Raw genomic sequence first — 13,495 nt, 5'->3', positions numbered from 1 at the left:
AGCACCTGCACTCCTGTGATGTGCGCGCACTCCTTCGTTTCCCAAAATTATTCATACCCTTTTTAAAACAATCACTGGAAACATCTTTATTTACCACCACAGCTCTCATAATACCCACCAAGCCTCTTCATGTCTCCACAATGATTGTAGACTGCACCTTTTTAGCAGCAATCTGGTTTCTGAGGCAGGAACAATTATTTGCCATCACTTTGGCCTTGTGCTCACTTTTTTGACGGATTGAGGTCCGCTCTAAAATATTGAAATTGTTCTCTGTTAACCATTTCTTGCCTTGTTTGGCTGTATGTTTTGGATCATTGTGTGGTTTAATATTCAAATGCTGCCTTTTGGGGCAGCAATGGCCTACTGGTTAGGGCTTTGGCCTTTGGGCTTGCCGGTTCGACTTCACTAATTCACGGATTGGGATAAATGCAGAGACCAAATGTCCCTCACGGGATCAAAATATTTACTTACTTACTAACTTACATACTATTGGGGCAGGTCTCTCGGCACACTGCCTGATATTTTCCTCCTAATCTTAAAATAACCTCTTGTTTTAGTGTTACTGTTTACTTTGACAAAGTCACCAGGTCCCCCTGGTTGAAAAACATCCCAAAATAATCATTTTCTCACCCCCACAATTGAAATGGACATGGTGTCATTTGGGTTTAATGCTTCCCTTTTTTATGCCAATCTCAGGCCATGTCCCTGGGTCAAAAAAATCCAGCAAAAGCTAAATTCTTTGTCCAGCTGTGCCCTTATAAAGGTTAAGCTGAGTTGTACATGTTTGGAGAAGAGTGGAGAAAAATAGAATGAGAATTTTTGATCAATTCTGTGGTGGCGTCTTTTACTTAATGGGCATATTTATTGAAGTAATCCTAAAGTAATCAGATTACGTTACATGTTTTTGGTAACTGATTATGTTACTGATTACAAAAATTACCATGTAATTTGTAGTCAGTAATGGATTCCATTTCAAAGTAATCTGACCCAACCCTGGTCTATTCCCACCATCTGATTCTTATTTTCTGTTCCCATGATAATCCAGTGGAGTCTCAGTAGCCTACCTCAGATATTTTCTTTGTAAATGTAAGCCCTTTTCCTGCTTGTCAGTTGATATGCAGTACATTGGCTTAGCATCAGTTTTGACCGCCTGCTGTGTTGTTAGGACTGTCATTTCTCTGTTGTACAAGCAGCCTTAAAATAACCTGAGGGTTTATATTATGCATTGTGCTGCTGATGTCCACACGAACTGCCTGTTCTGGATTCTGTTCTTTCGGCGTTGGCTGCTTGGGATTGTGGGTGTTCCTGGAGCGACACCCATGGTAATTTTCTGTGGCAGATTTGTCTCTCAGTGAGCAGCGATGCAATGGGAATTCTTTATTTATGGCCTCGGCACACTTCAAGCAAAGAAGATTTCAGTAATAAAGTGGCTAAGGGTTCTCTCTCTCTCTCTCTCTCTCTCTCTCTTTCTGCTCTGTGTGTGAGATAATTTGATTTGATGGTAATGCTAGCATATCTACAAACTATTATATGGACCAGTTCAACAATGAGTGTCTATGGTAAATGTACAGGCTAACATAATGAATTTATATAAAGAAAATGCCCTTGTTATGTTTTTGGCCTAAATGAAAGAAAATCAGAGACTGATTACGTTTGATGGAACGAATTAATAAGATCTAAATAGATGAATTTACAACCACAGCTGATATCACACACCCATCTCCATGCATTAACCTTCCTGCACCCAACAACAAATAATCAAGACATTAGACAGGTATTTTGCTGCCCCCTAGCGTACCGTTTACCACCTTCGCCGTGTCATCTGTTCTCATTCACTTGTCAGACGGAATAAAATAGGCCTACTGTTCAAATGAACAGTTCAATTAACTGTTGCAGATTTCAGTTTCTTGCGAGATTTTCTTTTGCAGATATTTAGAACATTCTAAATAGTCTAAGCTTGTACCGTTTTTTTATCTTAGCGATATGCTAAAGTTATTATTATTATTATTATTATTATTATTATTGTAGTGGGACCATTGTAGACCATTTTTCATACTGATATTGCTGCGATTTTCGCTTGTTTGAGCGAACATTCGAGGCATTCCACCCAGATGTTAATCAGCTTCTACGGTAGGCGTAGTCACGCTCAGAGGCGTGTCTACCTCAAATGACAAAGTAAGGGCTGGTCGGTAGATTTGCTTACATGTGACAAGAAACTTTACTACACAGAGGTATGTTGACAGCCCTCAGCACAACTCGCTTCCCAGGACCGAGCATGTCGTCTGCAAGAAGCCCACTTTGCGCGGTAGCACTTTTCGCATTGCTGGTTCTTGCTTCAACATTTCTTATGAGGAGTTGGCACTATGATCTCCAAGAAAAGATATTTGCCAGTCGACACCCTGGCGTGGATTTTCTCTCAGTACAGAATATTTTATTTAAAGAACTTCAGGAGAGACACGAAGAAATTATACCCTTCTACATTGCGACGGATGGGGACAATCTACTGGAGTTTTCGGGAAACTTTGTGTCGTTCTATCCATCAATAAAACCAGATCGAATGCGTAAATATAACCACAAAGAAAAAATAATCGGATCCAGTTCGCCTGATGAAGATGTGGTTGGCTGCGACCAGCTCGATGACATGAAAGTTGTGGATTTCCTCGGCTCGGGCTACACGAAAACTGTCGTCAAAGTGGACTTGCCAGATGGATTAACAATTGCACTAAAATCTATCAACAACCAAGGCACTGACATGAGAAAATGTCTTGAGGAGTTTAAAGATCATGTGGGCTGCCACGAACTTGTGTCTTTCAAACTGAAGAAAGAAATAGTCCTCTTGCAGAGATTACAGCATCCAAATATTGTAAAGGTAGGTGAAAAACTTCTGTAAAAACCTCAACATTATAGGGTATGTTGTTGAGCGCCATATCGTAGATGGCTTACCGTCGTTTTTGTGCTCGGGAGCCTTCTGACAAATTGAATTGCTTCTAAAACCAGTGCTACCATTTAGTCCTATTTGAAGCTGGACACAATGAACAAGCGACAGGCACAAAGCGCGTCTGTGAGGGGAGGTAAAACGAGATCCTCTATTTGCTATGCACCATTACACATCACTTAACTAAACCCAATTTGTGCAATTATTGCAACGGCCTCTTTGTGAAACACATGTTCACAGAACGAATCCGTCCATCAAAAGCAAACAAAAGGGAGTTGTTAAAGGGAAAGAGTACTGCTGTTTTAATTACTGCATGTATCCCATTCTCCTCCATGTAGTTTAAAACGCCATAACCTTTAGTTCAACCAATTGACTGACGTTTTGATTGGTAGCTCAAAGGTCACTGTCGGGATAGAACACCAGCAGGAGGGATCACTGCCATCCTGGAACAGGGGACTCCACTACAGATGATTCAACTCCTGCAGAGTCCCTGGGAAGAGCGCTTTCGGGTAAGGCCCCCCCTGCCTCTCTCCTGCCCTTCCCACCTTCCACCCCACACACACACACACACACACACACACACACACACACACACACACACACACACACACACACACACACACACTCACACACTCACACTCAACCACCCACCCTCTCCCCAGCAGTGTTAATCAGGGCAGCCCCACCTCCTATAGCGTCCCACAGGGCCCTACCTGAGATTGGGGGGCCTGGGCCGAGGGGGATGGGGGGTGGTGGCAGCATGACATTCCTGGCCTGGAGTGGATTAACTTTTCAGGCCCCCCCCACCAACTCTTGTTTCAGGGTAAGGCTGATCAAATACTGTGGGGGAAGAGAGATGTCTGGGGCTTAGCGCTTATCTCCAGTGTCATCTCACTTGTGCTCTGCTAATTTTCCACCCATCGCTCTCATGTAGCTAATCAGTATCTACCTCCTCTCTCAACTTTCTATATGTTACACCTACAGATATGTGACAGTGCGTATGTTGCAGTGTGCATGAGTTATAGCATGCTTTAGGATAGCATTCATGTCATAGGTTGTAAGCACAGAACACATTCATATCTTGTTTAAGAAATTTCCTCATGTTAGACTGATATATTGTATGTGATCTGCTGTTTAAAGAAAATCAATTTGGTCACAATCACCCTGTTGTGTTTGATAGAATAATAGAAGTTGCTGAGCAGCCAGGGTTATTTTAGCTTCCGTAAGCAATGTTTTTACAGTAGGCTATCTACTAGTCAGTCAGCAAGCGGTTACCTAATGCCACTGCTATGCTTAGTTCCCACCATGACCAAATCATTTTCCGCCAAGTGATCCACCACCCTCCCGAAAGCCAACCCCTCCGCGTGCATTCCACTTTAAAGTCAAAGACCAAATTCTTGTGTGAACTCGTGATCTGGGTCTCAACCCTTCTGTGTCTCACCCAGTGTTGGACACATGGGGATCACATTTTAGTTTCACCCCTAAGGCAAAACAATCAAAAACACTAACGCTTTTAAAAACTATGCTTTGTATTCACATTCTATTGCTGGGTTTCAGTTAGTCTGATCTGCACTTAGTGTGCAACTTAACTTTGTCTGCCTTCTCTGCAAGCAACCTTATGCAAGGATGTATTCTATCCATTCCTACAAAATGAGATTGGAATAAAACTCACATTTTTGTTCTTTTCAAAATGATGTTCAGTTGGTTACTGTAGAAAAAAAATGAGTATAGTGCTTAGAATGGTGCTGAGTGTGGCTTTGAGTATGGTACTGACCAAGCTTGGGTATAGTGCTGCGTATCATCCATTTTGATCTACCAGTTGAGCATCAAGAGGACATGTGCAGAATATTAATGCAGAACAGTATTAATCATGCATTCTTTCCTCTCCTCTCCTCTCCTCTCCTCTCCTCTCCTCTCCTCAGGTGTGTCTCGGTGTGGTGCGGCTGCTGCACTACCTGTCCCAGTCTCCCCTGGGCTCGGTCGCCCTGCTGGACTTCCAGCCGCGGCAGTTTGTGATGGTGGACGGCGAGCTGAAGCTCACCGACCTGGACGACGCCACTGCCAGGGAGCCCCTCTGCCGCAAGGACGCAGACTGCTTCCTCCAATTCCCCCTGCGTAACTTCAGCGGCCGCTGCTCGGAGCGGGGGCGTTGCGAGGGCATGAACGAGATGCGGAACCTCTACAATGCCCACAGGTGAGGCCAGAGGACACCCCCTTTCTGGTGACGTCCCAGAGGCTTTTGTGTCAGAATTCCCGGTGGGGAATTGAGTGATGAATTGCCTTGTATTGCCTTGTTGACATGTAGCTTTGTAAAGGTCAGCTTAGGGGTGACATGTTTAGGGATTGTATCTGAAGCACGTGTGCTGTCTGCCTGGATAGATTTACTGTTTGTGCGTTTGTGTGGTTTAGCCGTTTACAAGATGGTGGTGTTATTTTGAAATTCTCTATTTTCTTCCACAGACTTGAGACATTCATACTTTTTTGCTGTGTTCTTCAATTCGCAGGTATTTCTTCCTTTACCTTCTACCTCACCAAGCTCCGCCTACACTAAGGCCTCTAGTTGATCAGATTATGAATTCAACGGGTGAGTGAAATTCTTTATTAGTTTATTTGCATTTATTTTATTCATTTGTTATAAAACTGTTACTCCTTTTTACTGTTACTCCTATGCCTTTTTGCATTGCTTTGTCTGTAGGTACTCACATTTAGTCATACATTATCAAAACAGATTGATATGTTAGGACAGGTGCAACAACCTCTTGAAAAACGTAATAACTGTGAGGACTGATATCTGTTCAGGCAGTGTTTTTATTCGCACCTCTCTGTTTGTTTAATTGTGTAGATTTACGGTGTTTGTTAATTATCCCTCATTGTTGCCGGTGGGCTAACGCTTTTCCTTTCATCCTCAGCTGAATTAAGAAACGACATCAATGGAACACTGGAGGCCTTTGAAGAGGTTTTCCACATTTTCAAGTCTGGGCTCCACCTTGAGAACTTGCCTCCAACATTAATCAGGGGTAAGATTTCTCTGCTTGGTATAGTCCCCGGCACACGTGTTAATGTGTTTGACAGAGCCCCCTCCTTCATTAGCCATCCGAGGGATGGGGTGGGTATTGGGCGCCCTTCCTGAGACGGTTACCCGATACTCCCTTTCTCCAGCTGCTCTAACGCTTTGTGTGGGACTTCCACGCTCCTTGCTGCTGTCTGCCGGAGACGTGCTTCACCCCACTGGCCTGCCAGGCTGTGGTGCTACGGTGCTGCGGGAGCGAGAATCCACATGGCGTGGAGAGAAAAAAAAAGAGATGCACGACTGAAACCTTGTGTCGGCGTGAATCCTGCACGCTTTTGAAGTGCTCCTCCACAGCAGATGTGCAAGTCTCCCACTATTAAAAAAGAAAAAAAAAACGAGGGAAGGACGTAACCTAATCCTCCTTCAAGCAGAGGTGAAACAGCACTGTCTCCCTTCCCTTTACAGGCTTTTTTCGCCGTTCCCTGGGAGATGACCTGAGCTCTGACATCTATAAATTACACCTTGACAGAGTTTAACTTCAGTAAAAGCCTTGGAAGGTGGGGCCAATGTCACTGGCCAGGCGTTAATGTATATAACACATTTCTTTCTGTTTTTAGCCTGGTGTAAACTGAACAGCACCTCTGGAATCAATTACAAATGCGTGCCTATGCACTGTTTGAAGCGTGTAAGCTGTATTGGGATGGCTGAGTTTTCAGTGCGTGTGTTTTTTGCCCCCGTTAAGACCCCCTTCTGTTTGCTGTTTTGTGTCACCGCTGTCCTGCATGGCTCTCATTAGTATGCTAGCACTCGTTTCCAGCACTAGTAATGAAGGTGAAGAAACACACACACACACACACACACACACACACACACACACACACACATGTACACACACACACACACACACACACGCATGGACGCATACTTGCACACACGCAACAGTAACACGACACTTTAGCCTCTGGCGAATGAGAAGAACTTCTGTTCTGACGGGGAGCATATGTGAGGCTCAGTGCGCGCGTGTGTGTGTGTGTGTGTGTGTGCGTGTGCGCGCTCATAGCTTACTTGGCCCTGTTAATGTTTAGCAGATGAATTTTTGGTGGTATGGGGGGGGACCCTCCTGCCTTAGACTGTGTCTGAATAACTTTAGTGTTTCTGGGAACACTTAGCTGAAAACCACATTATGCTCAATAACACAGTCATTATAAAATATATTCTTCATCTGCCCTATTTGTGACTAATAGAGTGATCTAAAACCAGAATGCGTTGTAAGTACAGGCTTGAGGTGATGGCGAAATTACATATTTCTGTTTCTGTTTTATGAGGGTCTCTTCTTTTTGTAAAATAAGTTAGAATCATACACATACAGTTGGCATACTCAACTTAACCCACTGGTAAAGTCATCTTGTGGCTTTGACTGAGTTAAGCTGTGTCAACATGTGTTTAAGGATGAACTTGTATTAAACTTGAAACTACACGGCACATTACCTCAGTCAAAGCAACAAGATGGCTGGACTGGGTTAATTTGAGTCAGCAAATCCTCTATTACAGTGCACTGATCTTGGGCTATTCACATTTATTCACTTAGCTGATGCTTTTATCCAAAGCAACTTACAAAAGAGAGAGCAATTCGCCATAGTCTCTCCTGGTTGCCTCACCTGGCCATGGGAACCTCATACGGAGGCCTCCTAACAGGATTTCTCTCCATCATGACTGTAAGCCCCTCTCCGCTCTGTCTCCGTTCCCCTCCCCCTTTGCCTTACTGCCAGTGGGCAGCCGTGTTTCCCCGGTCTTGAATCCTATGGATTGGGGCTCAGAACCCCATGCTCACCCCCCTCTCTCTCCCCCTGTTCAGACCTTTGCTCCCCTACTTGGTTTCTGAGTGCGGCTCATTACTTGCATATCTCTTCTTCTGTTAGTGATGTTTGGACACTTTCCCTCTAGCCCCCCTCTCTTCCTCCCTTACTCTTCAACATGTGATATGTATACTGCTTGTGTATATGATACATTTGGCCTGACGCCCTCTCCCTCCCTTCCTCTCTCCTCTCTCCCTCCCTCCCTCCCTCCGTTTCTCCTTCTCTCCCTCCATCTAGAGTACACTTCCATGCGCGGCGTGAGCAGTGCGGGGAATGTGGACTACCGATGCTGGCCCTCGTACAGCCAGCAGGGCTGTGTTCTGTCCGTGCACAGCGCCAAGGAGGCGGCCGCCATCTGCCACTCCCACCCCCAGTGCTCCAGCTTCTCGCTCAGAGACCAGAGGACCTGGACAGGTTGGTTATCTACCAGAGCTAGCAGGAACACAACACATGACATCAGTCAGACATCAGTCAATATGCTGAGATGTAGTCCTTATTAGTGGGTATACTGAGATGTAGTACAGTTAATGGGTATGCTGAGATGTAGTGTATTAGTTAGTGGGTATGCTGAGATGTAGTGGGTATGTAGTGGGTATGCTGAGATGTAGTGTAGTTAGCTGTAGTGGGTATGCTGAGATGTAGTGTAGTTAGCTGTAGTGGGTATGCTGAGATGTAGTGTAGTTAGCTGTAGTGGGTATGCTGAGATGTAGTGTAGTTAGCTGTAGTGGGTATGCTGAGATGTAGTATAGTTAGCTGTAGTGGGTATACTGTGATCAACCCCCATCCTTGCCTATTTTAAGTGGGTATACTGAGATGGTGATGCTTTTTAAGTGGGTATACTGCTTAGTCTTGCGTATCACATAGACTACACCACTGACATTAGTGCCACTAAGGCTTGTTTTCCCTTGCTGGAGCACATGATCAGTTGATAAAATTGTAGACAAATGGCTATGACCTCAGACACCACAAGTTTTTGTTATAACAAGCCATACCACACAGTTGTATTTCAATTCAGTGCAAAGTACAAGCTTACTCACATAATTACAACATTACTGCTCTAGAGACATTGGGCAATATAGAGCAATAGGAGATTTTAGTCATGTAGTCCTGTGAAACATTTTGGGTTGCAACTGTTTTCTACATTGTGATTTTGGGCACATGTTTTACATTTTCAAAAAATTTTAAAAAAAATTATAAAAACATTCATAGACATCCACAATGTAAACAACAGATCCAGAGCCGTTTTTAAAAGGGAAACTTGTAGTAATGTTTGAACTGAGAAGAACAAGCTGGTGGATGTCCAGATTGTTCCCAACCTGAACTGAATGCACTGAACCTCTGTAGGCCTGTGGCTTCTCCAGGGTTTTCTGTGAGGTATCAGATCATGATAGGCAGGCTAAACAATCTTTGGAAAAGTTTCAACCCATGTTATCTTTGTCAGTTTGAACATAATCTATCAGACAGTTGTTTTTGTTTCGAAGTGACAGGGAGATTTTTTCTCCGGGGTTGTTTTTAGACGACATTAGGTGTGTGGGACCCCGCGGCTCTGCTAAATGTAAGGTAGCACCTAATCTACAACAGCGCTCCACTGCTTTGTTCCTCGCTGAGTAGGTAGCTCTTTAAAAACAGCCTTCTGTTAGGAGTGTCTTCTGTGGTGAAAGATGAATGCTGGTGAAATCCTCTTTGGCTCGGGACCAAGAAAACTCCCTCACAAGTTTCAGAAGACACAGGAGGGGGGAAGAAAAAAGACACTTCTTTAATGTCTTGTTGTAAAGCCCGCATGACATAGTTATAAATATGTCTGTCAGTTCATAAGGTGTCATTGCAATTTAAATCCACAGACAGCCTGTAATTTAGCTGTAATGGTCAAAACAGTCAGGCGCGGGTTGCTGTAAGCTAGCCCATCTGGTGTGTGCCCTGACAGGGTTATATATTTTCAGTGAGACTTTTGTTTTTGTGGGTTGTAAAAACTTTTAAACTGTTCACAGTATAGCTTCAGTCTACGCTTCTTGTCAGTCATTTGAAATCTGGAACATCCTGAAAGAAACGCGAGTGAGTCATGATTAGAAGTTGGCTGCGGATATTGAATAAATCTCTCTGAAGTTCATAGGCTGTTTCTTCACTGGCTTCATTGAGTTTGTGAGTGGGGGTGCTGATCTCTCCCCCCCTCTCTCCCCCTGTACAGGACGTCTACTCGCCACGTTTCGGAGCGGCTTCAGCCATCTTGTTCCAGATGTGCACTCGGTGGTGTACGTACGAAAGACCAAGGCAAGCCTGGGAGGAGGCCCACAGTAGAGGACCCACGTGACATCTCAGAGAGGGGCTGAACTGAATAGAGGAGACCGGGCTTTTGCTGTGTACTGGTTCAAGGATGGGAGAGGAAAGAGGTGGAGGTGGTGGTGGTGGTGGTGTGTGTGTGTGTGTGTGTGTGTGTGTGTGTGTGTGTGTGTGTGTGAGGGGGATGGTGATGTTGTCAGAAGCACATGAATGTAATGGATTTAAAGGGATTTGCATTCGGCGGTCATTTGATCTGACTGCCAATCCCTGTGTGCTGCCTGGGTGCATTTAAATGGGATTTCCCTTTAGGTATAATTAACCCCCCCCTTGCCTACACATTCTCACACACACACACACACACACACACACACACACACACACACACACACACACACACACACACACACACACGCCTCCACTACCACCACCAACTTCATCCTGCTTCGTAGAACTTGAAGGCATGGCAAAACCTCTGTCTGTGTCTTATTTCCTCTGAGCACTCGTACGGCTCACGTCCTACAGACAGAGCTTACTCACTCACTCACTCACTCACTGGTGGCTGGATGTCTATGAGAGAACAAAACAAAAACAGGAAGAAAAGAAGAAGAAGAAGAAGAAGAGAAACAACAACAACAGCAAAAAAGAGAAAGAAAACAAAAACACAAGCGCTTACCCTAACAGACTTTAATCTTAATTGGCCCAGAAGCTGTGCAGCTCGGTGGCAGTGGAAGCGGGGTCAGTGCTGGAGAAACGTGGAAGAGCGATAAAGAGCGCTTCCCCCTGAGCAGGCCGAAAAGAAGTGTCTAATCCGTGGTGCAGGAACAATCGCCTGTGACGTTTATGTAAAAAACAGCAATGTTACGGTTCACTGACAGCTTCATGCTGAGATGCCTAGGGGGGGGGGTGGGCATACACATCTACTAAAAGAGAAGTCTCAGCAAGCTTCAGGCAAGTCTCCCTAATTAGGTCCACTCCACTGTTAAAGCCTTTCGGTCTAAAGACTCTGATTTTAGTAGAGATCCTTGTGTGAAATAGGGTTTTGCTGAGACTTACTTTTTGGATAGCTGGGAAAAGATGTTAAAACTGCAAAGCCATTTGGGATATGAGGAGCATGATCATTCTAGTGATGAGATGTTATGCGCTGGTTGTGTAAGTGGCTGTGGAGACATTCACCCCATGGGTGTAAAGACTGTTATAAAGAGATCCTCATAAAGAGATTCTGTGAATCTGAGAGCATCGGGATCATAAGTTGTCAAACAGACATGTTACAACTCTGTAACAGCACCATGACCATATGTTTTATATAATAAATTGATCCATATACATCCAAGTTTTTTAATTTGATTTCATAAAATGCATGTTAGTTTTAAAGCTTACATTTCATGGTATTACAGCTTTTTGTCTAGCGAGCTAACTGACATACAGCATACAAGCTTGGCTTTGATAAAAGCTAAATAGCCATATATTGGTTGATATCCTGTTGTAAACCCAGTTTTGCAGTGTTTACGACCCAGAGCAGAAAACTACATAGTGCAGGGCTGGTGGGAACAATATGTGTTTATCAGTCTCTCAAACAACCAAATACCAACTAAATGAATCCAAAACAAGTTAACTACAAATATTTACATCTACAAATGGTAAATAAAAACTTCAATCAACAAGCCTGAAGCACTATAAGCACTATAATTTTTATTAAAAGGAACAGAGTATGAAAAATATGTTCTGTGAACCCTTCACTACTCAACTTATATAACTGCATTGTTTGTAAGGGCACTTTAGATAAACTGTGGGTGTTTTTTGTATTTAAATCTGACACAGGACTTCGACAAGCATGAATAAGACCTCATGAATATTTTTGCTGCTCAACTCCTGCGGTTCCAAACAGCATATGTGTTCCCCATGGGCTCTCTCTCTCTCTCTCTCTCTCTCTCTCTCTTCTCTCTCAGAGAACTGCCACAGCCTGCGCGCCCTGCAAAGTTTACACAGAGACCTCCAAATGCATGCAAATAATCACTCTCCGGGGTCATTACGGCTTCATTATTAGATGTAAATGTGCCTTGTTTGGAGGCCCTTTCTCATGGAGCTTGCGGCCGGGGCCTCGCATAATGCACCCAGGCATTAAGAACAATCACGGCTAAATCTCCTGTTAGCACACGAATGGGTCGGCCATCTGCCTCTGTTAAGGGAATCCCATTCGCTCCCCTGGTGCTGAAGATATGCACAGATAAGACCAGGAGAGTGCTGCAGTGGGCAAAGGAGATCGGGCCACTCTGAATGCCTGGGAGGGGGGTAAGGCAGAAAGCATTGTCACCCCCTCCCCTCCACACACACAAACACACTCACACACACACCTCCCTTCTGTCTCAGTATGAAGTGGTTGATAAGATGTTATGTGGCTGGTCCCTGCACTTCCAGTGAGACTGGATTGACTTGAATGCAGGGTAAACATTAGGCAGGGAGAGATTGTCTCCAGGCGAGGCAGTTCCAAGGCAGTGCCGTTAAAACTAAAGTGCGACCCTGCAACCAGTCTTGTCAGTTTTTTTTTTCAGTCTAGTTCCATTATCCAGTTTATGGTGGAGTCAAGCTACAAATTTTGGCGGTTTCCTCTTCACTGCAGTAGAAGATGTTAAAGTACTACAACTAGAATTATATTCAAGCCACTCTAACCCCCTTCCTCGCGGTTTCCCTCCTCGCAAATTGAAATTTCTGGAAGGGCCTGTGTTTGTCTTGGCTCACGAGAATCGCAGGAAAAATGGCCGCGCTGCTTCTGGGGGCCTTAGTGTGCATTCCACGGCGAGGTTCTTAAATCCATCCATCAATACCCACGACCTCACTGCTCTCGAAAACTCACCAGAAACGACAAAATCGAGCATCAGTCATGGCCACAGCTGTGAGGAAGGGGCTGTGGACCATAAAGGTTTTGGGATTTGAGATGTGTTTATGATGATCGACAGCTGCAGTAGTACCATACTGTAGATAACTACACATTACAACCAGCTGATTGAGTCTAACAAACAACACTTAACATGATAGGAATAAGTGATAAAACATGCTTTGTAAGTGGATAAAATGATTCAATAGATAAACTACAGTGTGCTTGCTTGCATATTGTGTATGTGATTTATAATATAACTGCTTGGGTCAGTTTCAGTGTTTTTTAAGCCTGCAGTCTGGATTGTAAGGATTGTAATGAAATCCTACCTGGTTGTAAAGCTTGTGGGATCTCTGTACATTTAGGCAGTGTCTCTGGCCTGGGATTCAAAATAATACTTTCACATTCTCCCCCAGCCTCTCTCTCTCTCTCTTTGCACCGCCACTGTCTCTTGTACAGAGTCGCTCTGTTTCTGCGGGTTAAACTGACAGTTGTGCAGTTCTTTTTCGTATTTGAAAGAGATTGTTATTACACCCCTCTCTCTC

General features: G+C 44.2%; 1 protein-coding gene across 1 annotated transcript; it reads left to right on the top strand.

The window, feature by feature from the left end:
- Positions 1-2,222: 2,222 nt before the first annotated feature.
- Positions 2,223-10,979, top strand: pkdccb (protein kinase domain containing, cytoplasmic b). The gene is made up of 7 exons (XM_048228063.1): positions 2,223-2,869; positions 3,328-3,444; positions 4,858-5,129; positions 5,440-5,519; positions 5,845-5,952; positions 8,039-8,215; positions 9,987-10,979. The coding sequence occupies exons 1-7, from the start codon at positions 2,234-2,236 to the stop codon at positions 10,094-10,096; spliced, it is 1,500 nt and encodes a 499-aa protein (XP_048084020.1). The 5' UTR covers positions 2,223-2,233; the 3' UTR covers positions 10,097-10,979.
- The last annotated feature ends 2,516 nt before the right edge of the window (positions 10,980-13,495 follow it).

The sequence above is a fragment of the Alosa alosa genome, chromosome 19, assembly GCF_017589495.1.
Source record: "Alosa alosa isolate M-15738 ecotype Scorff River chromosome 19, AALO_Geno_1.1, whole genome shotgun sequence".
In the NCBI taxonomy this organism is placed as follows: domain Eukaryota; kingdom Metazoa; phylum Chordata; class Actinopteri; order Clupeiformes; family Clupeidae; genus Alosa; species Alosa alosa.
This window is presented reverse-complemented; position numbering and strand designations above follow the sequence as displayed.